Source organism: Varanus komodoensis, unplaced genomic scaffold (assembly GCF_004798865.1).
Source record: "Varanus komodoensis strain SLA01 unplaced genomic scaffold, ASM479886v1 scaffold2, whole genome shotgun sequence".
Taxonomy (NCBI): domain Eukaryota; kingdom Metazoa; phylum Chordata; class Lepidosauria; order Squamata; family Varanidae; genus Varanus; species Varanus komodoensis.
In genome coordinates, this window is record NW_025335568.1 from 49,580,024 (window position 1) to 49,605,759 (window position 25,736).

The 25,736-nt window shown below is 39.6% G+C and overlaps 2 protein-coding genes across 6 annotated transcripts; one reads left to right on the forward strand and one right to left on the reverse strand.

Annotated features, from left to right (window-relative positions):
- Nucleotides 1-28: 28 nt before the first annotated feature.
- On the forward strand, nt 29-7,519 carry RPA3 (replication protein A3). 2 transcript variants are annotated; one of them, XR_006414570.1, is made up of 5 exons: nt 29-275; nt 1,543-1,617; nt 2,253-2,361; nt 3,411-3,722; nt 5,787-7,519. XR_006414570.1 is itself a non-coding variant. In XM_044428738.1 (4 exons), the coding sequence occupies exons 1-4, from the start codon at nt 177-179 to the stop codon at nt 3,485-3,487; spliced, it is 360 nt and encodes a 119-aa protein (XP_044284673.1). In that variant the 5' UTR covers nt 29-176; the 3' UTR covers nt 3,488-3,746. The 2 variants fall into 2 exon arrangements, 1 of the variants encoding a protein (XP_044284673.1); XM_044428738.1 differs by lacking the exon at nt 5,787-7,519 and having other exon boundaries at nt 3,411-3,746.
- Nucleotides 5,573-22,548, reverse strand: MIOS (meiosis regulator for oocyte development). 4 transcript variants are annotated; one of them, XM_044428736.1, is made up of 11 exons: nt 22,458-22,548; nt 18,290-19,657; nt 17,217-17,315; nt 16,529-16,780; nt 15,599-15,768; nt 14,857-14,922; nt 13,539-13,697; nt 12,886-13,038; nt 10,877-11,081; nt 9,695-9,824; nt 5,573-7,838 (listed from the first exon to the last, which is right to left on the reverse strand). In XM_044428736.1, the coding sequence occupies exons 2-11, from the start codon at nt 19,584-19,586 to the stop codon at nt 7,742-7,744; spliced, it is 2,628 nt and encodes an 875-aa protein (XP_044284671.1). In that variant the 5' UTR covers nt 19,587-19,657; nt 22,458-22,548; the 3' UTR covers nt 5,573-7,741. The 4 variants fall into 4 exon arrangements, 3 of the variants coding, with proteins under 3 accessions (XP_044284671.1, XP_044284669.1, XP_044284670.1); XM_044428734.1 differs by having other exon boundaries at nt 16,523-16,780; XM_044428735.1 differs by lacking the exon at nt 22,458-22,548 and adding an exon at nt 21,962-22,234 and having other exon boundaries at nt 16,523-16,780.
- Nucleotides 22,549-25,736: the final 3,188 nt, after the last annotated feature.

Consider the following 25,736-nt stretch of genomic DNA (forward strand, 5'->3'; position numbering starts at 1 on the left):
AAAACGGGAAGTGGGAACAGGGTTCATTGTAGTTTGCACGCGTCCCTTGTTACCGTGGTAATGCTGCTTGGGCTTCGCCAAAGGAGCGGAAGTAGAAGTTTCCCGCCAATGTGGGTAGCATAACGTCTATAGAGAAGGAGGAGGAGAGTTGGTTTGTTCTGTCTCTTAACTCCGAAATGGCGGACATATTCGAAGGGCCCCGGGTTCGTGTTGCTGCAAGTCAGCTGGCGCAATATGTTGGAAAATCCGTGTGTTTCGTGGGACGTCTAGAAAAGGTCAGTTGGGGAACACGGGGTGCTAGCCGCTTGGCCCGAGAAGCAAGCCCTCAAACCGTAGGGAAATTGAGAAACTTTTCTCATTCCCGGCAGTGGTGTTTGCTTTAAATAATCTGGACCCTTGTGTTTCGGCAGCAAGTGTGAGGGGCGTAGTGTTAATTGAGTTTAATTGAGATGTATTTGCATCCTTCTCTTTGAACACAGGAAAAGCCCATCATACATCACACCAAAGGTCTTTCAAAGGCAGCAAATGAGCAACTGGGCCGATTCGCATGATCAGCAGGCCACAGTTCTAATTGCATGCAGCTGATTGCGAACTTGATGTAGTTCGTACGACATGAGTACACGAGCTGGAGAAATTAGTTAAGCGAATTGTACTGGCAAGTTCAGCTTGTTACCTACCCTGACAATCACTGGGTATCTAATTTAGTGCACAGCCGTACCTATGTTTAGATAGGTTGGGAGTTATAACTATAGGATTTAATTCTGTTTAAGTATGCATCGGATCATGCATTTGTATTTATATGCTACATCTTTTCAGCTGAAAAGAGAAAGCCAGCTGGAAAATAGAGAAAAGCTCTAAATGAGTCAAACATGGAAAGAGACTAGATAGGCATATCATTTTCTTCTGTTTTCCCTTGTTCTGCTTGGTCTTTAGGTCTTTCTTTTTTCACTTCAGTCATACACTATTGTAGACACATCCATGTTCTCTGATGATCTGCAATTAAATATAATAGCTTCTGTGAACTGTGAGAAATACTTGTAGCTCATTTGTCCTTATTAAAGGCAAGCATGCACATTACTTTGTGATGTGGTTTCATGCCAGCCTCTAGAGCACACAGAAATATCTGTATACCTATTGACTTTTTAGACAAAGAATCGTGACATAAGTTGGATATGTAAATGCAGCTTTCATCCTACAGAGCATGGATAAGTGTGGAATTCTCCATTCTTGACAGCTCTTTCTAAAGCTGATCATTATTTGAATATTATTATAGTTATTGGAAGAACTATTTACACTTTAGCAGTAGAAAGATTTAAGGTGTGTCAGTATTCCTGTGTTTGCTGCTTATGGTGCCAGGATAGACAAGGCTCACTCAAATAGTGGTACTGATTAGAACAAGTACTTCATTAACATGCAATTAATCTTGCTTCTGTGATGGTGAACTTTGGCATCTATCTTACAATGCTTCCATTGTTCATCTAAAATTTCTTTGTGAAGGTGTTAAAGGTTCTGTAGAAATAAACCGCATTGGTATCTCTGTAGATCCATCCATCAGGAAAATTCTTCTTCCTAGCAGATGGAGAGGGAAAAACTGCAACTGTTGAGCTAAACACACCAGTAAGTATACCTATGCTTTGGAAAGTTGTCTTCATATTATTTTTCCTTACCATCTTTTTGGATATTAGGTATCTCTTGATTTTAATTCTTGAGTTAGAAGATACTGAAAAATCTTCAGTTTTTGTGTACCAGCTTATGAGAGAGGATTTCAGGATCTATTTCCAAGCAAAGAAACACTGCAGTCCTAAGTATTGGCACAGTGGCAAGATTGTGCACAAGGGACTGTTCCAGAAGTCAAATATTGCAAGTTGTACCAGAGGCTTCTGCTACTGTACAGTATTCTAATCTTTTAAGGAAAAAATGTCATTGTATTATGTTTTCTCCCATAGTATTTTCTGTGGATTGCTTGTTAGCTATGCCAAATCATAATACAAGTGGTAGTAAAATAGTGCTAATTAGTATAACACTATGCATATGTAACATCTTGCAGTATAATGGAAGCAAGAAATCTCTACCTCAAGCACCATCAAATCTGGGAGATCAGTGGGATCTTTTCCATGCTATAGTGTCCTATAAAAATCTTACATATATAGAACATTTAAAAAAAACATTGTTCAGTGTTAAATGAAACAAGGGGCAGTTGAAGTCTGTGGAACTAATAACTGAAGACTTTGCTTTTTGCTTTGCTTTTCTAGCTTGAAGAAGAGATCTCTGGAGTCATTGAAGTAGTAGGAAGAGTAACAAATCAGCTAAACATAGTCTGTGGATCATATACCCAATTCAGAGAAGATAAAAGTGTGTTTGGTAAGTAAACCCTTTACTTCTGCATTTTAAATTGTGCAGTTTTGATGACTCTCATACTTTTGAATAAGCAACTCTCCTGAAGTCTCCTAGTGTGGAATGCATTAAGAACTATAGTTTCTTTCTGTGGAAATACATTTTGGCATGATTCACACAGAAGGAAATGCACAAACATAGGTCAGAATTCAGGATCCATAGGGATTGTTGATTTTCATAAAGTGCTTGTGCCTCCATGTACAAGCACTTTAGTTACGGAAGCATTTTTGAGGGCAGGATGCATGCATTCACAGCAGTATCTTCACAATCCTATCAGTTTCTCAAACTTACCTGTTCAAAAGAGTGGCTGTCTACATATGTCTGTCCAAACAGGTTCATTCTGTTAGATAGCTGTCATATGCTCCTATCCCCCAGACAGAAGCTAGGGGGCCATAGGATTCTTTAGATTCCCATATGTAAGGTCAGAAACAGGTAGAAGCTGGGAATTGGTGCTTGTATGTCCCTCCTCTCCCCTTCACTGCAACTGCATAAAGAACCATGCTGGCTACTTTTCCAAGCTTGAAAAGGAACATTTTGGGGGAGGGAAGGAGGTTGGGCCTGCCAGGATACAAAGTATAGTGGCTGCACTCCATCTTCCTCTCCTGTCCAGTTGATTTGTAGAGTGGGGAGGTAGAGATTACCTCTTCCCCTTTCCCTGCACTGCAGAGGATCCTTGTAACCATCAAGGGCACTGCTCCTGGGCTGTACCCTCAAAATGTTTAATGGCTCAAGCCTAGTCTCATCTGCTCCATTTTTTGTTGTTATTCTTACTGACAAATAGTGGTTGCAGCTACTCTGGAATTCTGAAAAACTTGTGATCAGATTATTGGCAACTTAATTCCTCTTCAGGATTAGACATATTAGTAAAAGCAATCTCTTGAAATATTTTTATCTGGACTGACTCTAAAATTAGGGGTTTCTGAAGATGAAAAACAGTATTTTAAGGTATCATTTGGGACAATTTATTTTCATCAGTACTAGTACATTACATTATTCCTTCCTTGTCTTTCTTTCAGATCTTGTGATGTATAATGAAGCTCTAAAAGTTATTCATGACTTTCCTGAGTATTACCCTTTTGGTATTAATGCATGACTGACATTCTTCTTGACAACTTCAAAGTGGACAATTCTGTTAAGGAACACATCAGGAAAAATGTTTACAGTCACTTTAGACAGTCTGGTATGCTTATGATCTGGTACAGAAACTTTTGCATTGTGTTATCCTTCCTGTTGGACTTAAGTTATGGTGCAATCTTGATGGAGAAAAATTTGTCCCCGGTGAAAGACAAGATTGCCCAGCCTATTGCCACTCAAGTCACCACCTTTGGGTAAATAAATGGCTTACATTTTTATTTTCGTGTTACGATATCTGCGTGAGAAACATTTAGGAACTGAAAAAAGTTTCTGTGTACAGGAGACACTTTCTGCATTAGAGATGACATGGATCTTTGAGCCTCAAACCCCATCTGAGCATGTCAGATTTCCAAAGAGTAGCAAGTTCTCTCTACTTTCCATATTTAAAGAGTTCATGAGTCACTCTTCTCCATTCACAGAATTGTGGCAAAATGCTTGTATATTAAGTTAGTATATCAGAGAGTGACTACCCATGCCTGTTTTTAATGTGGCAGAGTATACTAATAGTGTAGAAAGTCTGTCATCTTATTTGACTCACAACATTGCCTAAGTTACTATAAGCACAGTGTACACTGTGCTACAGTGATCTGTTGTAAGTTTTTTTCAGACCTTCCAAAATTAAACTTTTTCGATTGGTGTTCTTTGCTCAATTGAGGTAACAAATTATAAGAATGGGGCATAATATTAAAAAGACTGAGCAGAGTCTTTCAATATATAGTGAAGGGCTAAAAATTGTATTAGTAAAGGGAGAAAGTTATTTTAGTTTTCTGGCAGGTTTGTGTCTCTAGAACAGCCTTGCACCATATCTGGTGGGGGTGGGGGTGGGGGTGATGCTTGTCAGTTGCTTGTAAGGCCTCTCACCACATGAAGGAATCATGTTGTGGAGGTACTGTAGTGAAGCGAGAATTAGACAGATACAAGCAGCAGCATCTTACATTGAATTGTTTAAGACGGTGAAGATTTGGCAAAAGAAAGTGCAGCTTGAGCTATGTTAATGTGGGTAACAGGAAGGCAATATTCAATACTATTGAAGTGGAATTGGTTGGGATGTTGCACAGGTATAACTAAATGAAACTTTGCAGGCCTGAAATTGTTTTGAGACCCTATTCCTAAGCCTATAAAACAATCCTAACATTTAAAAAATTGACACGTGTAAGAATTTATTCATTGGCTTCAAGCAGATACACTTCCAATTAAACATTGGTCCTCAGCAATCCATATTTAGTTTTAATACTATTAAGACCATAATTATTCAAATTATGCATCTTACTATGCAATAGTAAGTTTGTCAGGAAGCCATATATATCACTTTAGAAATCTTGCTGCACAATTCCAAATATTGCAGGACTGACCTGGGGAGAAGGCAGTATGAAGTCCTTAAATGGTACAACATGCAGAGAAACGTTAAAACACATAAATCTATTCCTAAGTAACACAAAACTCAAGGGGTCTACTGGGCAGGAACCAGAATGAATAAGATGGCTAACATGAAATGTTGACATAATTAGATTCTTAAGAGCTTTTGTCAAACTGGATCTGGGCAGATAAAACACCTCCAGGAGAGTAAGGATCCGATGTCAGGCAAGGCTTGATTTCCTAACTAATATAGACTAAAGTGACTGTTCTTGGCAAGAATGCAGTTGGTTTGGTCACCTGGCTTGAAATATTAATCTTCCATCTTAGTTTTATTCATGGCTACAGCATTCATTTCGTACACTGGGATTGTTAAAGGCCAAAAAAAGTTGATAAGTGATAGTTGCATCTGTATTTAGCTTTTTTGCCCAATCTTAGGAACTACTGGTTATCAGAATCGTTCGTACAGCACCATTACCCTAAGGGTTTTGAGAGCAAGAAAGGAAAGGTTGTACTATACAGCAGATAACAGCAAGAAAATAGTTGCTCATATTTGATTTTCATTAAGAGTAACGATAAATGGATCAAACCACTTTTCAAGGAGATTTAAACAAAAGCACATCTAAATTAAAATGAGAGCCAGAAAAGAATATCACAGAACTAAGAAACTTTCAGGCATAGGACAGCAAAATGAAGTGGGTGGAATCATTTATTCATCAACATTTGAGTTCCTTGTATGAAATCAAACTAGAGTGATCTTTAAGGTTTCCCAGGAAACATTCTTAAATTACATCAAGAGAAAAAAAAGCTTAAGATTTCAAACCAGATTCACTAACGAGGTATGTTTTATACTAGAAACTACTTGTTAAAAGATGTATCTTCCCTTTTTAATTTAAATTATCTAGACTGCCTCATGCTAAAATCAGAGCACAGCACTATCAGTAGAGCCCTTCCTGGACTGATGCAGCACCAGCCAGCCAACCAATCTATGTAGGAAGGTTGTGGAACAGTGACCTTAAACCGCAAGTCAAGTCAAAATTTATTCTTTAATCCCAAAGGGGGGAGCAGTTGTATTAACCAAAATAAAATAAGTTAAAACCTTTCAGTCTCTAGAAATACACATCTGCTCAAATGTTTGAGAACTGACACTAGAGGTCAGAGCTAATGTCTTTACAGTTGAGTTACTAACCTTCAAGTGCTGGGCTAGATGCTGGATGTTCATACAATGCTTCACAGTGTACAGAATGTACTGACAGAGCAGTTCTACATACTTAAAAGGCATATACATGCAAAACTGCATCATTTGAAGCAGATTAGTACAAGATTAAGATAATAAAATACAGCTCCTTTTATTTTACAAAATATACTGTTTTTAGACACCCAGGTTATACATTAATCATTCCTATTTACATCATAGCCTTTTAATTATGAAAAGCAACTGTTAATCTTTGTCAATCTTACAAAAATACAGTAGCTTTAATATTTTGTACATTTCAATATATAGATCAAACAATAAAAATTCAATTCTGACTGGATGTGGCCTTTGACAAAGTTAATTATAGTAAAAGGTAATGTAACTGCATACACAAAAATAAATATTATTTTTCCCTATACAAATCTTGTCTTTCTAGAAATAACATGCCTTGGATCCACAGTGCCCAGTGTCCAAGTAACTTCCATATGTGCATGCACACACCTGGAGCTAGCCCATTCCTGCCACTCCCTGCTGCAGGCCCTGCACCACATTGTCATTCTGAAATGTTTCATAAGCAGCTTTTCAGGAAGCACAAGGGACTACAATGGGAAAAGAGGCAAGAAAGCCAAGGTGCATGCACTGATTATTGCACACGGTTCTTTGGCTCCAAGCCCCCTATAATTAAAACAAAAATATAAGATTGTCTGTTAGGCAACTGTAATGTATCCCAAAAGTTTTCCTATTTGGGAGAAATCTTGCACTTGAGAGTTTGGTAGAAGCAGCCACTACTATAATGATGGCAGTTGACACCCCATGCTACCTAGATGTTGTAAACAGCTTTTACTGTGTCTGTTTTTCATTGTACGTTTCACGTTTTCTGATGCAAATGAATAACTCGCAGCAAAACTTGGATTATGTAATTCATACTAATATTGTAGGAATACAGGTATGCCTTGTTTTCAGTGATTGCTATTCCAAGTCATTGAGGTGGCATTTGTGTCTCATCCACTAGTTTATAATCAATTTGAAACTTTTAAACCGTAGTTATACTAATTTTGGGTGCTCAGAGTATGTCATTATGAATTTGGAACATTATTTACTTGTACAAACTAAACAAGAGTTCAGCTCACCTGAAGATTGTCTTTGGAGTTTAACAGAATAGCTCTACAATGTGAGCAAACTATAGATGGAAACTTTAATGGGGTTTGATATCTAAACTGGAAAAAGTACATAGAAACATTTGGATGTATTATACAGCACAACTCAGAACACTGTTTTTCCAAGAACAGTTCTCAAAAGTTCATGAAACAATACACAACACTGGTTCCTGTAGCTTGGAAGCCTTAAGATCTGGGCAGTGTAGTACTGCAAGTCTTTGACAGGTGCTTTGCATTTCAGTAAGTTTGTATAAATGTCTTTGAAATAAAATGCTTCACAACTGAATGAACAGTGTCCTCATGACACTCTTGGAGACAATCCAGCAGTACATGGCTATGCAAAACACATCAAAACCATCCACACAGATTCCTGATGTGATAGAATGATTTATTTTTCTATTACAAGCAAGTCACGAGTGACTTGTTCTGAGGTAAACGTTTGAGCTGTGAAGGACACCTATTTAGAGACAGCTCTTGTTCTGAAGGTTCTTACTCAAGCCCTAATGTTTTATAGCTGGACCATCTCTGCTGGGATGAGATTTCCTGTCGTATCCAGCTGCATACATTTACATGAGCATGCAGAAACAGGGCATTCAGTATGATCCCTTGACAAGAAAGGAAAAGTAGCATTAGAAGACTGTATGAAAGTATTCTTTAAAAATGGTCTACATGCTTTTCCCAGAAATAATTCAGTATACTGTACCAAAATGTTGACTTATATTTCATATTCAAATTCCAAGTAGTTTAGAAAAAAGGGCTTAAAAGCAAAACAGAAATTTTAACATGCAGATAAGCATAGTAAGGTTTAAGCAACGTGAAAAGTGAGGGGGATACAAACCTAATTTACCCTTTCAGGGCTGCTCCCACCGATAATCTACTCTACAATCCATCTCTTCTAAACTGAGGCCTAAATAAGACTTCACCAAGTGTAGTATTTTGCAAGCTGCATTTTAAAGATTCTCTGAAGCAATACAAAACAAGCTAGTGTGGTGGAGTGGTGCATCGGGAGAGTTAAGTTCCCACACAGTCATGAAGCTCACTGGTAGAAGACCAGTCCCTGACTCTCTCAGCTTCCTCACAGGCTTGTAAGGATAATTTTAAGAGGAAGATGATTATGTAAGCAGCCTTAGGTTCCTTGCAGGAGGAAAAGTGCAATATAAATGTTAAGGGGAAAGGTACATGTAAGCAACGAAGTGTTATATATAAACATCCTATCCTTTTGATTCTCAGTATCTGACATGGAACTGTCAATTGGCTGCAGTGGAACATTTCCACTACCAACAGAATCTTTTGTAAATACTTTTATATAGAGTGCTAGGCTACAACCAATGTGTTAAAAACACGTAGAAAAAAGGAATAGCTTTGTTTTGAGATAAATATTAAGCAAATCTGAGGAAAATTTAGCTGGTCTCAGGCTCTCTGCATATGTTTGCTTGTGTTTTAAATCACTTGTGTATTAAATGCAATGCTAGATTATAAATTTGAACAGGCTCCCACTGGGTTGAATAGTACCATGAACTGCTGAAGGACTTTTAAGTGTCCAACTTGTAACTCAAGACAGTTCCTAAGGGTGAAATTGTATCAGAAAATGCATGCTGTGAACAATAGCTGATCCTATGTATGGCTGGCTAGGGAATGCCTTCAACTGTCCTCAGCATGTCAGCTGGCATTTACCATAAGAACATGCAACAACACCAGGGATAAAGTGCCTTAATACCAACGTTGCTTGTATGCAAGTCATCCATACAAACTGCCTGAGTTTCTTTAGAGCAGCATGCTTTATAAATTAAGAACCAAAACCAAGATCCAAAGGACCATGCACACTAGTACAGAAACTTGTTTCTTGGAGTTCTGCATTATATGCTTCAACATTAGTATGTAATATAGCATTGAAGTCTGCTGTTCAAGGGAAAAACGACAACAATTCTCCAAGGACTCATGCAAGCTGCTGAGCATTCCTGAAATAGCCCCATGGATTTTGAGAATCATTACACTAACTACATTACACTAACCGTCTCGAGATGCTAGTAGTTGGACGGTATATAAAAGCTTTAAATGAAAAAAAAATAAACGGAATTAAAAAAAATACAGCTGACAAATATGTTCAGTTATTGCACAGTGATTTCAATCCTGAACTGTGATGTCTTGAATAGGTCCTTTTTTCTATAGGGCATTCTTGATTACTATACTATGGATATCACACGTTTTTGTAATTTTTTAAAATGGCTGCATAATGTTTGTAAAAAGCACAAACTGTCAACTTTTTTGCTATAGTTATTAGCAGTCCTTTGAGTTGCTATTAGTCTGGCCCTTGTTAGGGATTTGGTTGCACTTTAGTGCTGTTGTCATATTATTTATGTAGAATTAGTATTTTGGTATTACATGGTGGCCTACAAAGCTAGGTTCTAGATGTGGGCAGCATAGATGTATGGCTTGAATGCATTAAGTTTTGCTTCCTTACCTGAACCAGCTGAGCATGTGTCCAGCATGACCACCATGCCTACAGTTGTGACACCAAGTAAACCAGTTGTTGAACTGGGCTAATTTTTTGTCTTTGCTGAGATCCACCTTTTCATCCAACTTGGATCCTCCTATGCATAAGGAAACTTATTCAGTGCATTTGCTAGCATTGCAATCAGGGCTGTTTAAAATTAGAGATTGAACTGGCTGGGAAAATAGTTCTAACATTAATTCAGGAGGAGAAAAGGCAACCCAGTAGTCAGCCTCTCTGAGTTACGTTTTGCAGGTTAAACGTAATTGGCTAATTTCCACACCAAATAAAAGCTCCTGTATATATATTTTAAAATAAAGAAGTTTGAGTGTTTGTAAATATTTATATTTTAAATAACATGCAAATCATTGATTAGAACTACCTGACAATTGTAGCCATTTCAACAAAATAAGATTTCATGCTTGGCTCCAGACTTCGAGAGAAATTACTAATGGTAATAATACAGCCCCCTTCAAACATACATTTCCTATTCAGAAATTATTTCTTTCTAGAGAAAAAGTGTAAAAAAGATACATTTAGTGATGGGTGCCCATGATACAAGTAACTACAATCAAGGCACTGTATTTGCTAACCATGGGTGGTTTAGAAGAGTATAGAAGCAAGCAAGGAAGCATGCTGGCTCCCAACTACTCATCTCCTACTGGTATGCTAGACAAATCAGGTTTGCCCTATCCCTGGGTTTCTTCTCTGTGACATGCAAACCTGGAACTCTGGGTTACTGAGGAAAAGACAACACTGAATTAGAACCCAAGGGTAGTATCCTACTGTATCATTCCAAAAGTGCAAATGACATTGCATCAGAGGAAGGTTCTGAAATAAAACAGGAGAATCAATTCGTATTGCATGGGCACAGTTGTGCAACCCATCTTGCAAACTTAATGCACAAGCACTTGCACAATAAAAAAGTCCACCCACCCATAGATTCAAAAGGGGCTTCATGTAAAGCTAAAATAAAGCTACATCCCAATCACACAAATGAGGCATAAAGTGTTAAATGCAACTCAGAGCCCATAATTAGTAGTAAAGAGAATGCCATTCAGATTGATAGGTAATGAAAAGCAGTTAAACTTTTTTATCAAAACTAAAATGCTGTGAATTAACTGGGTATATTCAGCAAAGTGGCCGCCATACCTGGACAACTGGACACTGGAGTACCCATATTTATTAGACAAAGTGCACAGCGAGGAAGGGGTTTACGGCAACCAGGACAACTGGTGACTTTCGACTTGGTTGGGGATCCACTTACACCATACTGACTGAAACCTCTGCCCTGGTGTGGTATGCTTGAGCAACTGTAGGAGATGGATTTTCCACAAAAGTTGCAACTTACAAATACCTTGAAAATAGAAAAAAAATACAATCTCTCTTATATTTAAGTAATGCAGTAGTCATGCTTTGATTTATTCACTGGAAAGTTTTGTTTCCTTAAAGGATTAAATCAGTAAGTCTCTGAAGAGCCCTGACAATTGCAATAATTATTGGTCCTGTTCACATTGTTTACTCATCAGTTTAAAAATTCAGCTAGCTTTTTTGAAGGTTCCTGAGCATGAAGTGCAAACCTGGATTACTGGGATGTATATAAGGCTAAACAATCCGTTGGGTTAACCACACAGTTGTTTAATTCTTGAATATCCAAGTGGTACAAGTTCTTAAATCAAGCTCAGCAACCTACAAAGAAACTGATTGTGGGTTGCTGAGTGAATGAAGAGGAGTGTGCATGCTGCACACCCACTTCCCCATTTGTGCATTTCAGCCCATCTGTTTTAAATGAGTTGCTGTTAGGTGCAAACTAAGTCACTGATATATTTAATACCGTAATACAAGTTTCATAAAATAGAGATTTATGTTCAAGGAGCTTGGGGGACTTTGAAAATTTTGATGCAGCTGCTCTCCTGTCTCCTGTAATCATTTAGCACCTGAGGCAATAGCCAAAAAACAACACTACTTGAAAGCAATTATAGGACTTTTAGGCAATCTGATAAATCACTAAGCAGCAGCATACTGAGGCACTGGAGGTTTCTTAACTTTGGGGGTCAGGAAAGCAAAGGCATAATATTGCCCATGGCAGCAGTGTTCATTGAGGCAACACCATCTGCATACAGGACTCTTTAACTATGATTTTATACAAGAGCTACCCACCAGAAAGGGCTTGCAAAACAAGAAAAGGGAGGAAAATAGAAGCATAGCTATGCAGGGAAAGAAAAAACAGTAATCTTCATTTCGATAATTTGATTTGTTGTTGTAAACCACCCGAGATGTCAGTGATAGGATGGTATATAAAAGTTTCAAATGAAAATGAATGAATGAATGAGTACTTTGGTTTTGTTCCAATGCCAATAGAGGGATCTGGGGAGGCTGGAGGGGTCTCGTGGCTTTCTAAAACAGGCAAGTTTTGAAAAGTACCATATGCAGATGTTTTGGGAGGCAGTTCCAAGCATAAGGGACAACAAACAGAAATGCGGCAAGAGACTTTTGGATGGCTGAAGGTAGTGAAATTGGACAAGTGAAGACAGCAGGAAGGCATGAGTGATAATAGTTAAGGAAAGGGAAGGCCATAATACATTTTGAAGTTAAGGGCAAAAGGCCTGTGCAGGATCCACATGCAGACAGGAAACCACTGAGGAGATTTAGGGAAACACCTTATATGGGCAGAACAACAGGACGATTAATAATTTTGGTATTGGAATGTGAGTGGATCAAACAAGGGGAGACCAGCAAAACTGTAGTAGCCAAAGGGAAAATGACCAGGGTATGAAGGAGAGTTTTGAGCAAAATATGTTTTAATAGGTTTTTGTTCTGCTTTCATTTTGAACATAAGGACTTGGAATAACACCAGTCTGTCACTACAGCTAGGACAAACTTTTCCCATTGTGCCACTAAATGACTGCTGCAACAAGTCCAAGTTATATTACTAAGAGGAAATTGCTGCTACTCTTGACTAAAAATCAGTACCATCAAGTATGAATTAGATTGAAAAAGCAACAGGAAAGAAAATGTTCTCTACTGCTGGCCTTAAGTTTATTATGAATGTTAAGTGGCCCACTTAGAGCTGTGACAAGCCCTTCATCCCTGTATATTAACTGATACATGCCAGTTTAGGTGCTTTAGCTACATATCTATAAAATCATAAGAACGTTTACCTGTGCTAAAGGCTTTGAACTGGGATCCAGCTTACTACGATGAATGTCAAATTCTGCTCGTTTATGCCAAAACCTCCACGCATCCAATAGATTCCGGTAGTTTTCAATCCAATATTGAACTCGCTCATCTTTAAGTACATCAGAGGGAGAACCCTAAAAAGGTAGACATATCAGCTAAAAATGTATACACACACGGGCAAAAAGGAAATAGAGCTCTATTTCTGCTCTATTTCATAAAATGTTACAGATAGCATAACATTTAACTCATAACAGAAACCCTGCCACTTTAGCTAAAGGCAAGAATAACAGGAAGCAAGCTAGGATTTTCAATAATAAGGGTTCAGAGTCTGTTATTTTATGATTAATGTGTTAGTTCCCCAAGGTCAAAAAATGGAATGTTTAAAAAAATCAACAAAAATGAAAAAACAAAGCATCTTCCTAAAGAAGATTCCATGTATACAAGATGTCATACAAGAATAATGTATGTCATAAAAGTTAAGAAAATGGTATTTTTGTAGGTGTTGAAATTATTATTATTATTATTATTATTATTATTATTATTATTATTATTATTATAACATTTCTATGCCGCCCCTTGCTGAAACCTCGGGGCGGCTTACAACATGAAATCTGTGATTATTTCAGATACAAACCTGAAGCATGCAGTAGCTTGCTGTCTGAACATCTCCTGTTCTATCAACATAGCTTTCCATTAAGTCCACACCATCCTTTGTGAGTCCTGTCAGTAGAATTCCTTCAAGGTTCCCAACTTCTTTCATTTCATTTGTTAGCTTTTCAATGAATCTATTCAGCTATTGTTAAAAAAGGAGAATAAAAGATCTTTGACTCCTGCCCTAGATTGTCCTGCTCCCCAAAACTGTAAATGTGGAATGTGGAAGGGACTATAAGAGTCCCTTATAGTATCAAGTTCCTGATAGTTTTTATTAATGATCACTGTTCACCAAACAAGTAATAAAAGCTATTCTCATATGTACTCAAATTCAAAAGATTTGCAAGCAGTTATACAACTACAGTCAGTTCCTTGCCAACTTACTGTAAAAGAGGTAGGTTCACAAATGCTTCTAGCCTACAAGCCAACACATAATTTGCAATGTAGCAATAGCCTAAAAGAAAGAACCTCCAACTTTTCTGATTAATATACACTTTCTTGTCTCTATATTAGTTGTCTCGGAGCATCTGTTATAGTTACAAGACTCTACAAAGATTATTCAAATAGTAAAAGTTCAGTTTGTCCTGACCAGAAATTATATGTCCATAAAATTCCTTGGTATGCCAAATATCTATTGCCACCCAAGAGAGCAACAAACATGGAAGAATATATTATTACTTAATCATCCCATTGTGTTTCCTGGAAAGGACCTAAAGCAACCTTCCATCACCTGGTGCCCTTTGGATGCTCTGGACTACAACTCCCAGGTTTCCTGACCTGGCCATGCTGACAGGGATGGATGGGAGTTGGTTCAAAACAACTAGAGTGCACCAGCCTGAAGAAGGGTGATTTAAAGCAGTGGTGGTGAACCTATGGCATGAATGCCACAGCAGGCAAGGAGAGCCCTCTCTGTTGACATGTGAGCCAAGTCACCCCAGCATCGCCCCAGTAGCTGAGCATTGGATAACAGCACACACAAGGGCCATGCGCATGCTCAGAAAGGAGCAGTGGCACCAGGCGATGATGTCACAAGCCGTGGCTCATTAACTGCGACTCATCCAAGCTTTTGCATGGCTGCTCAGTGCACTGCCAAGGATGGATGGATGGATATTTGCTTGGACTGGCTGTGAGTTGTTTTTTTTCTAAACTAAAACCTCAGTTTTCAGGTTTTATTGCAGTGTTGGCACTTTGTGATAAATAAGTGGGTTTTGGGTTGCAGTTTGGGCACTTGGTCTCTAAAAGGTTCGCCATCACTGGTTCAGAGGAAAGCAGGAAAACAGTGGCAGATCAGATAACCTCACCTGGGCATCAGTCAGGAATTTACAAGCAAATGCCACTCTGTCTCGTACAGCTACATTACTTTCATACTGAAAGAATATGAAATACATTAGTGTTAGGCTAAAGCATCATTCAAAAAAAGGTCAAATACTGCAACAGTTCTGTATTTTTGCTCCTTGCAACTTGAGAAAAATAATTTTAAAAATTATTCCAACCAATCCCAAGTCAAAACTCAATAGAGAAGACAATAATAGAAGGGAAAGTTGATGGCAGAAGAAGAGGAAGACCAAACAGGAGATGGATTTATTCCATAAAGGAAGCCATAGCCCTGAATTTATATGAACTGGACAGAGCTGTCAAAAACAGTCTATTTTGGAAGGCATTCCTTCATAATGTTGCTTTAAGTTGGAAACAATTTGACAGCATGTAACAAATATCTTTTCCCAGTTGCTTGCTTTATTGTTGTGTATTTCACCAATTTGGTTTGATTTTTGAGTACCTCACAAATCTGGGGAGTTTCAGAAGCAGTTTAACATGAAGCAAAGGGTAAGGATCAAAAAATAAAGGAAACTTACACAGTCCTACTAAACAAATACAATCTCTTGAGTTTATATAAATAAAATCTTTAATCATATTCTTTAAATACAGAGTTCATTCTGTCCTCCTAAATGCTTAAGTCACTAGACAAGACCAAATTTTTTAAAACACAAACTTCCTGATCAATTCTCAATTCAGTATCTGAAACAATTAACAAAAGAAGCTTACCAAAACTCCATCATAAGAACCTGATTCACTTGTCAGAAAAGCAAACATGGCACATAGGTAAGGGTTGTTTAACTGTAACCTTAGAGTGCTGCACATTTCTCTCCACAATGAGTTCTTCTCATCTGTATAGCCTGATAAAGCCATGGCCACCACATTAAGATTTAGATCACCTGCATAGAAAAAAGAGACATCAAGGTAACCACAATTTGAAGCCATCTACTTCCACTTCTATAAGAAATTCTTAAAATATTGTTAAAATATTTTGTTTCAAATGACATTTGAACCTGTACTCCCAAGCAGAGTTTTCATCTACTGTTACACAGGGGTGTTGCACAAAAGCAATTGTCATGACCTTGAAACAAAACTCACTCTACAAAGTATAAAGTGGTACAAATTCTTCACCTTAAAGGAATGTTTTGCCAAGACAGGCATTCCAATGCTAGGTAAAGTGATGGTATCTACAATGGCTATTTCATACATTGTAGTTTGCTTATGTACAACTTTTAATTTTGCTCTGTAGCTCAGAGTGAACCATCTCAAGAACTGATGTAGCATTAGGGCAATGCATAGGTTGAGGCTTTTTGGTCCCCTGCTCACATTGTCTTCAGCACTAACATTACAGTGGTGCAATAATATCAGTTCTTCCATTCTAGTTACTAACTAAATTGAATGTAGGATCCAGCCAATTCCCGGCTGGATGGGAATTCTGGGAGTTACAATCCAAATGCCTCTGAAGGCTACCAGGCTGGTGAAGGCTGGTTTAAAACAACCTTTATGTGAACAAATAGCACTATTTGCCGGTGGAAGGGCACATTTGGATCAAATTCTTTCTAAAGCCAAACAAAACAATAGCAAAGTCTACTTAATAGATTAGCAGGTAAACAAATGTACTTTACAAAAATGATAGCAAAACAGAACAGGTACCTTTACCAGAAAAAGCTCCTTTGTTCAGTATCTGTATCGCTCGCCGGATGTCTAAGTTGAATAGTGCAACAGCAGCGGCTCGCTCCCAGTCACCTTCTTGTTCCAAAGAATAGAGAAAAGGTTCCACATCTAGATCTGTGCCCTTCTTTATCCATCCACAAAGCTGCAAAGCCAATGATCTCTCCTCACTCAGATACTGAATAATATCTGACTGTCTGTCAGATCCACTTCTACTATGCCTGATGTTCTCTGTTGTTCCTAAAGAGGAATTTAGTTATTGCACAGGTGAGTATACATAAGCAATTGACAACTGTTATTAGGATGAAAACAGGTAGTATCAATGGGATTTTTAAGCTACAAAATATTCTCGTGCCTCTTTTCTGGACACAAGAACAACAGGTTACTTGTTTTTTCAAAAGCCAAGGAAAAACAATTTAAGAAACTAGCTTTGACTACTCAGTAGCCATTCAGAGAGCAATGCCAGTTAAAAATGCACTCTGAAGACAGAAGGTTTTATTTTTGTTATCACGTGCATTCATATTACACGCTTCCTCTAGAAACCTCAAAGAGGTGGATTTGGGGTCATTTGATTTTTCCTGTGGGGACCGATTTGGTCTAGATATTGGCTGGCCAAAATTCTTAAAATAAAAGTGTCACATTTTATTAAATAACAATTCAGTCATAATGTACTCACCCATAGAGGCTTTCACAATAGATTTGATGCCTGCATAAACTAAGGATCCTTTGTTTCCTGTGCATTTCTGATCCATATCCTCCGTGTACTGCTTCATAAGTATTTTGAAGTATAGGAGATATATTAGTAAGATAAGAGGGCGGCAAACTGCACTACTGTTTGGTGGCTTGAGGATTTGGCACTGGACTTAGCTTGGCTGAGCTCTTGAAAAAACTTACTGTGGATGGAATCTAAAGAGCAGCTTATTTATTTAAAACATTCATATCCCTTCTTTACCCAGAACAGGTCTCAAGACAGCTTAGTCCCACACAGATTCTAACCCAATGGAATTTATGCAAATAATTTTCCATCTCAAAGGGGATCTATACCTGTATCATAAGCTGTTTACAAAACCTAACCATTGCCAGCAAATAGGTTTCAGTTGAAGGGAAAGTCAGAAATGCTCTTTCATACATTCTAATTATCTTTAAGTTGGTTTTTTTCTTAGTTTGCATGTTCCTATTGTTTATGTACACATATAAATACTCTTGTACTGACTGTCACACCTCTACTGAAGTGAGATGTGAAGCAAATTGAACCGAATAAAATGCATTAAGGAAGATTAGCCTTCAAGCTATTACAACAATTGCATGTTGTATGAATCACACAAGCAATACTATGAGTTTAAATGAAGCAGTCTGCATAATGTCAGAAAAGTCCTGACCCCTTAAAGTGTTGCTCGGTAATGCCATCCTGTGTCCAATCTTATGTTCCTGATATCCACATCTCCTACATTTCATCTATCTTCTCTTCCATTTCAGTGAGCTCTGAGGCTTTCTGAACCCTGACAGAGTTTCCACCCCAGCACCATAATCATCCCTGCTCCCATGAGGGAATTATATCGCTAACTCACGTCCAAATATCCAGCTTCTTTTTGTCACCTTGTGACTTTGGGCCATCTGTACCTACAGTCTTACCTTCACAACTTGAGCAACACTACTCTTGAGCAACAAATACTTCAACCCTTTAATCTGCCACTACAAGCAGTGCAGTTGAAATTTTCTTCCTGCATCCCAAACAGTTTTAAAGGATATAGTGCAGAGTGTACCAAAGTGACTTCAGCTGTGGGTCTTCATTTCCTGCTAGAACATGGTTTCTCCAGACCTGTTCTGTATCAAGTCCATACCTGGATAAAGCCCTGAGGCGCATTTTGGTGGCTATGTCTTTTTCTATGGAACTAGCTTTCCCTTCTTCTGTGCACTCGTACAAGTGTCGTCCACACGCCCACATCAAAGAGGTAACTGGGCTCCAGGCCAGAGAGATCCTTTCAAACACTGTGAAGTCAGACATAGTCCTGTTGGGAGTGACAACTACCATGCGATTTTGGCTGGTGGGATGCCAAGCAAAGGAAGCAATGTAGTGCTCACAGGGTTGCACGCTTCTTTCGATGATTGTAGGTTCAGTTTCGTCTCCTATAGGAGTAGGAGTGTGCTGCATATCATAGAGCTTGATGATATTGCTATCCCTGGTTAAAGTGGCTAGTAATCCAGTTCTTGTTGGGCACCATGCTACTTTTGTTAAAGGTTTTGGTTGTTCTGTTAGAGTTAATACAGGCTTTTCAAACTTTCTAAGGTCCCATATGGCAACCTGACCTTCATAGAAGGAAGCCACACGATCATGGAAGTATGGATCAACAGTCACACCTTGAACAGCCTTGGTATTCACAAACATTTTTTGGCTAGTATTCCTAAGGTCAAAGATAGCCAGGTTGCGGTGCATTCCAGCTAAAAGAAGTTTCTGATCCCTTGGAAGCCAAGAAAGAGAAAGGCAAGCATCATTCTGCCCTAATTCATAAAGTGGTTTTGTCACAACTATTCCTGCCTCAGTATCTCCCGTAGAAAGCCTTACTTTCTCAGTAGCGACTGGAGTTTCTGGAGGGTATTTACTACTGATGTCCCAGATCAGTACTGAAAAATCAGCCCGATGTTTATCCAGGCCAGCAGCAAGCCAGTTACTGTCCAGTGGATTCCATGCCAGGGTGTTACACTGCCGAGCATGCTTTGGAACAAATTCCTTTCCTATCAAATCTTTGCATTTTGAGTTGTGATCTTGGCCAAGGCTAGTAAGGACAACTCGGCCATTGGCCTGCCCAACTGCCAGAAGACATTCAGGATCATATTTAGGATACCAAGCCACACATTTCAGATATGGAGTGTCAGAATTAATGGACAAAAGAGTAGCTGTAGTTTCTTCAGATAAACGCAGTGATCCTGCTTTCAGTTCAGTACTTACAGCAGATTCAATGTGGTAGAGACTGAGTTCTGAGTCACATACAACAAATCTGTCAACATGGTGTGGAGCCCAGAGAATATCAGGTTTAGATCCACTCATGTCTGCTACTGCAAATCGGTACAAATAGTTTAAAATGTTGCTGGAAGACTAGAGTTGTATTCATTCATACACTGTTTAAAAGAAGAAGAAATGCAAAAGATTATGTTATGACAAGATCTTCAACAACCTGCCTGTTCCAAATTAGACTCTCTAAATATTATTCACATTGATCCTACCCTAGCTCCTTCAGGGGCACTTCTAGAAAATTAATCCAGTATTTTCTTTGTCATAATTTACCCATGCAGATAGAGCTTTCTATAGTTTCTCCCTGGTGCTAGGCAAAGGATATCCTCTTTACAAGTGGGAAAATGAAGCATTTAAAATTCCTAAGGTTCTTTTAGCCTGTTTCCATTTTTACTGAATTAAATTATATATACCTACATACATACTTTGTTTTATAATGGCTCTGACAAAGCCATTCTATAGTTAAAACCCTACAATATCACAAAAATTACATTACAGAAGCAGATATATGGTATAAATGTTTAGACTGATATCCTAATGCAACCTAATCAATCATCTAGTTAGTGCTGCCTAGCTATTAAGCAATTTTGTTCATACTGGAGTTGTTGAATTGGAATATTACCACTTTCTAGATGCCCATGGTACTCTGCTAAAATGGGCAGAGTGTGAATCTTTCATTTGAAAAAAGTTAAACACCATAGATTTCTGGAGTGTCAATTGTCCTGTTCGACATTATAGTTCCACAGAATATCTTCAAAAAATCATGCTGCCATAAACTACTTTCAATAATTGCCGTACATGTGGGATGTATCTTAAAAAAATAAATGTAACAAAGACCTATCAACATGGCCACCTCCAGAATGTGGTGTGTTCAGGCTTTTGCCAGGACTGCAAGACTGGCAAAAGAGCCAACACTCCAAACAAGGTACAATGCTCATAAGAGCCTATGGGATAAAAAAAACCCTTCCATCTAATCTAAGATGCTACTTCTATCTGTTTTGGGTTATGGCCAAATAGATGTTTCCAGGATCCCACAAGCATGCTTGAAGACAGAAACCACCCCCTGCTTTCAATTCTTCGCAAGTAAAGAAAAACTGGTAATTCCAGAACCAGACCTGTCCATGAATTTGCCTGCACAGCTTGTGGTAGTATTACTGCATTTGCTGTGCCTTTGTACAGAGCACTACAAAAAAAGCCAGAGCCAGAACTTTCTCCAGTTGCATGCCTCATCTCTGCGAGAGTAAAGTCAAACAACACATTATTTTAAGCACAAGATCTTAAAGTCTGCTTAACACTGCCATGTTTATTTTGAAGGAAGAAGGCAGGCAGGCAAACAGACAGGCAGTTGTTGGAGGCTGGAAGGGGTGACCAAACAGTAAGAAGTCAATTCCAATTTCTTCTTCCCTCCTCTGTACTGCAGCTGAGGCTGATAAAAAATAGGGGGACCATGTCAGCCACAAAGATCCCTGGAAATCCCCACTGAGTCCTGCTGCTTCCAAAAGTCTTTGGATTTATCCAAAGACAAGACAGCAGCAGTTCCAAGGTCTTTTTGCTCAACTTCTCTGGCCAACATAGCAGGAATGATAGGTGCATGCTGCTGTCTTAGAAAGTGCTCACTTGCTCACCTTCCCTTGCTGATATACAGCATGGCTAAGAAACAATTCTGGCTACTAGGGAACAGCATTCTAGCAGAGGACAAGGATACAGCAGATAAGACCAAAGCAAAGCAGGTGTGACTGGATGTAATTTATACCCTCTTGGACACTTGCACACCAAACATGCAAAACACAGCTCAATTGTACGTGTGCTTACTTGGAAGTAAGCCTCAGTGTTATAAGTATGCTATAGAGTAGGTGTACACTGGGACGCTCCAGATGTTTCAGCCTACAACTGCCATAATCTCTGATCCTGCCCATGCTGGAGTTGTAGTCCAAGCCATTTAAAAGGCAGCAGGTTGCCTATCTCTGTCATCGCCTCACCCTTATTGATTTCTTTCTTTGAATGATGCAGTGATGGGAAATGAGCTCAATGTACCAACTCTTTTCTGCCATACTACCGAGCCAGAGACAGAGAGAGCATTAGTTACTCTCTATAGGAGTAGCACAGGGCCAAGCAGAGGGAAAGAACATGCAAAGGAGGCAGTTCTGAGGACGAGCTGTAATTTCTGCCTGCTCGCTTGCCCTCTCTCATGGAGCGATGGGTAGAATGGGCTGAACTTTTTAGGCCCAATCCATTCCCACCTGGGTGAAAAACGATAGCAGACACATTAACTTCCACATCTGCTTGTTGCTGAACAATAACTTGCAGAAAGTCTAACATCCTTCACACATTCAACATGAGTACACCAAGCACATGAGATGCTGGGTGCGGGGGAAGGAAAATAAGAGAAGCAAACACTACTCCTTACTTACAGGGTTTCAGATACAAGATTAGAACAGCTGAACCATGGTGTGGAGCAGCCTTCCCAACCTGGTACCCTGCGGGTGGGTTGGACTGCAGTCCCTAACCTATCCAGAAAGCCCCAATTTGGCGAAGGCAGGTGTAGAGCCTTTATACCAAAGCATAAAACATGCTTCACAGGGACTCATGCGTTCGTCCTTAGCTAACGCCCTGAAGGCTTGGGCGGGCAGAGGCCTGATCTCCACGAGATACTGAGTGTCCCAACAGGGCTTGCAATAGGAAAGCTCGCCAGAATCATACACGTGTGTGAACACGTGCATTTGTACACGAGCTCGCGTGCTCGTTTGTCAAAAGCCAGCACACGCGCGCAGCCCGCGGACGAAGGGGTCCGAAGCACCCGCACGCGAAGACGCCGCCCCGTCCCGCAAAACTTTCGCCAGCAGCCCGGCGCCTGAGTCTTTAAAGGACGAGGCGCTTCTGCTCACGTGGCTCGCGGAAGAGACTCACCCCCCGGGCCCCCCCGCCGCGTGGGTCTCCGGAGCGCGCGGGCGGAGGGGGAGGCACACGGCGGAGGCTCCCGAGCAGCCGCCCCACAGCCTCCCGTTCCGTTCTCAGAGATACTTATTCTTCCGGGTTGAGGGGGAGTGCTTCCTGCGGGGGGGGGGGAGAGCGGAAGCCTCGCCGGCGGGTCGATGCGCTCGCTCGCCTAGGCGTGGGGCAGGCGTGGGGTGGGCGGCGTCTTTCTCCAGCTGCCTATGTCTGCCTTAACCTGAGCAGGGGCTCCTGAGTGTCCCCGAAATCGCATGGCCAGCTAACTACTCGCCAGCCTCTGGCGTTTCCCCTGCCCTGTTGGGGAGATACCGACCACCCTTTACCCCATGCTGGGAAACTAGCCCGCCGGTCAGCCTCCCCCTGAGGAAGGCAAGCGTTGAAAGCGTGGGTCGGGCCAGCTGTCTGTCTGACAGCATATCCGACCCACGCCTTCCAAAGTTCTGTCTTTCTCTTTTGCACTGCTTGTATATCGCAGGTATTTAAATCTGTAGACTCCAAGTGCATCTGTTCAGTGTCACTAATTAGCCCCGTTGTTGCTATTTAATAAAATAATGTATTGACTATAATATTAATGTTTAAATTGATGTGTTATATAGCAGAATTTTTATGTAATTCTAATAGAGCAAGTATTATCATTTTCCTTCCAACTGTTAAGGCAGGAGTGAACAACTTCCATATCTAGAGGGAAGGTTGTGTTCTTTCCCTCCAAGACATTCAAGTAGCATCCTTGCCTTCTACTGCAGAAATTGCCATTACAATTGAGTGCTGCCAATTGAGTGCTGCCAGAGTGATTACAACAAAACAAAAAGCAGTGGTTTTGCTTGAAAAGGTGGTGTGTGGGAAGTGTACAGCTTGTTCACAAGCACCTTTGAAGCATCTGGGATGACAGTTCTGCTTCCAGACAAGGTATAGGTTTCCCATATGCCTTACTTTTTAGTGAAATTGGTGCTTATTTTGCCACTGCTATTGACAGATGGAGAATGGCCAAGGGGGCTGCAGCTTGTTGACTGCATTGAGCAATGTGAGGTCTTCCAGATATTTTGACTGACAACTATCCTTCTTCTTCAACACTGACTACACTACCTGACACTGGGCAATTGTCATGTATCTGAAGAAGCAAAGTCAAGCAACAGACATAAATGAAGAGGTATTGCTAAAACAGGTTCCCCATCTATTCCAGAGAAGTGGGGCTTTTAAAATGCAGTTTTTAAAGGTTTCTGCTTATGCATTCTTTGCGGCATTAAAACGTTTACATTTCACACATTCTCTTATTAGGAGACCTGGTCTCTATCTTTCTCTATGGCAGTCTTCCCCAGCCTTGTGCCTTCCAAAAATATTTGGACTGCAGAACTCCCAGTCAGTGACCCTGCTGGATGGGAATTCTGGGAATTGTGGTCCAAATGTCTCTGAAGGTGACCAAGTTGGGGCAGGCTTTTCTATATACAACTACTAGGTGGCACTGGTTAAGTGGAATTGCACAGATACAGGATCTGCATTCCACAGATGACAGACTTTCCTCTGTCTAAAAAAAAACCTGAACGGTAATTCTTTCTGGGTAAACTTAGACAGGATTGTACTATTATTACGAGCAGGTTAAAAATATAAACCAAGATAAAACTGGAATGCAGTGGAGTGCAAGGATAATCATTACATGCTAGATTCAGATTTAGCCATACATTCAGTAATTCAGAATTGAGGCTGAGCAATTCTACGGGATTTTAGTGATGCCCTGTTTAAGTCAAATTGGTTAGAGTGGGTATGCTCTAAGAATAACTAAATATAGGTCCAACCCTAGTTTGTTATGGTTAGAGTTGTAAAAAACATTTTATAGTCTTTGAATCAAATGATGTGCTATTGAAACCCACAAGGTGGAGCTCAAGTCAACTTCTGTAAAAGATCCAAGAGTTTATATTCCTCCCTCATATTTAGTGTGTTCTAATAGGTTCTAATAAAATAAAAATCTACCAGCAGACAGTTGATCACAAGTTTTAAATCACATCCATTACTCAATGCCTAAAAAAGTCTGCCTAAAAACTGCATATGGAAATATGGTCTGCTGTCTAGTCTGCCACATACCTAATGTCACTTCATTATTATTAATCTAGGATCTACTCCTCTCTGTTTTTCAACAGCACAGGCAATATATTAATCAGCCTTAACCCTCTGTCATTTAACTCCACCTTCCTCAATCCTGTGCCCTCTAGATATGACCCTACAATTCCCATCAACACAGGCTATTGCATATGCTAGCAGAAAGCAATGGGAGCTAACACATTGGAAGCTAAAAGGTTAGGCGAGGTTGATTTGCTACTCTTTAATCACCCAGTTGCACCCACCATCAGGTAACCAAATGTTAAAGAACAATGAATCCTTGATCCTTGTTCCTAGAGCACTCCTAGATTAGAAGACATTGTGCTCACATACAGTGGTGCCTGTTTGCTTAATTCAACTTCTCCAACAATGAATTAAGCCTTCAGGCTGAAAGGTTTTCTGCACCCTTGTTCAACCTGCTGCCCTCCAGACTCTAGATGTATTAGACCACAATTCCTACTATCCCAGTCATGATGGAACTGCAGCCCACGTACATCTAGAAGGTAAGAACTAGGCTACCCAACCAACTGAAAAAGGCTACATAAATTAGACTAGATGGGCTTGTGGTCTGAATCAGTCTAAGGCATCTCTGTATATATGCATATAGTACTATTAGAATGTATTCATATTTATGAATTATATAAAAGTTAAACTCTGCCAATAACACAAAGGGAAATATTAGCAAAAATATATTTCTTTCAGATGTAGTAAAGAAATATTTTACTTAATATGCAGTTAACTTCCTTTGCTGTTTGATGCATGAAGTATGTTATGAATGGTTCATCTGGGACTCAAACGTTGCAATCCTATATATTGTACTTTTGTTGTTACAAGCTGTCAGGTTGTCTTTGTCCTATGAATGAATGCCCTTCAAAATGTCCTGTTCTTGACAGCCCTGTTCAGCTCTTCTAAATTCAATGCTATAGCTTTATTTATAGGATCAATCCATCTCATTGTTGGTCATCTTTGTCTCCTGCCTTCTGCTTTCCCTAGCATTATTGTCTGCTCCAGTGAGTCTTGCCTTCTCATGATTTGTGCACAGTACAACAGCCTCAGTGTTACCATATTTGCCTCCAGGGCAAGTTCTGGCTTGGTTTGATCTAGTCACTTGTTCAACCTTGTATTACTCCAGGGTATTCACAA

Bases quoted from the DNA above. Each gene is read 5' to 3' on its own strand.
- RPA3 (XM_044428738.1), top strand. From the start codon at position 177: ATGGCGGACATATTCGAAGGGCCCCGGGTTCGTGTTGCTGCAAGTCAG. The intron at 1,618-2,252 runs GTAAGTATACCT...TTGCTTTTCTAG, and splicing joins CTGTTGAGCTAAACACACCA to CTTGAAGAAGAGATCTCTGG. The intron at 2,362-3,410 runs GTAAGTAAACCC...TCTTTCTTTCAG, and splicing joins AGAAGATAAAAGTGTGTTTG to ATCTTGTGATGTATAATGAA.
- MIOS (XM_044428734.1), bottom strand. From the start codon at position 19,586: ATGAGTGGATCTAAACCTGATATTCTCTGGGCTCCACACCATGTTGAC. The intron at 13,698-14,856 runs GTGAGGTTATCT...TTTTAACAATAG, and splicing joins AATTCCTGACTGATGCCCAG to CTGAATAGATTCATTGAAAA. The intron at 13,039-13,538 runs GTTTGTATCTGA...CTACCTTTTTAG, and splicing joins CAAGCTACTGCATGCTTCAG to GGTTCTCCCTCTGATGTACT.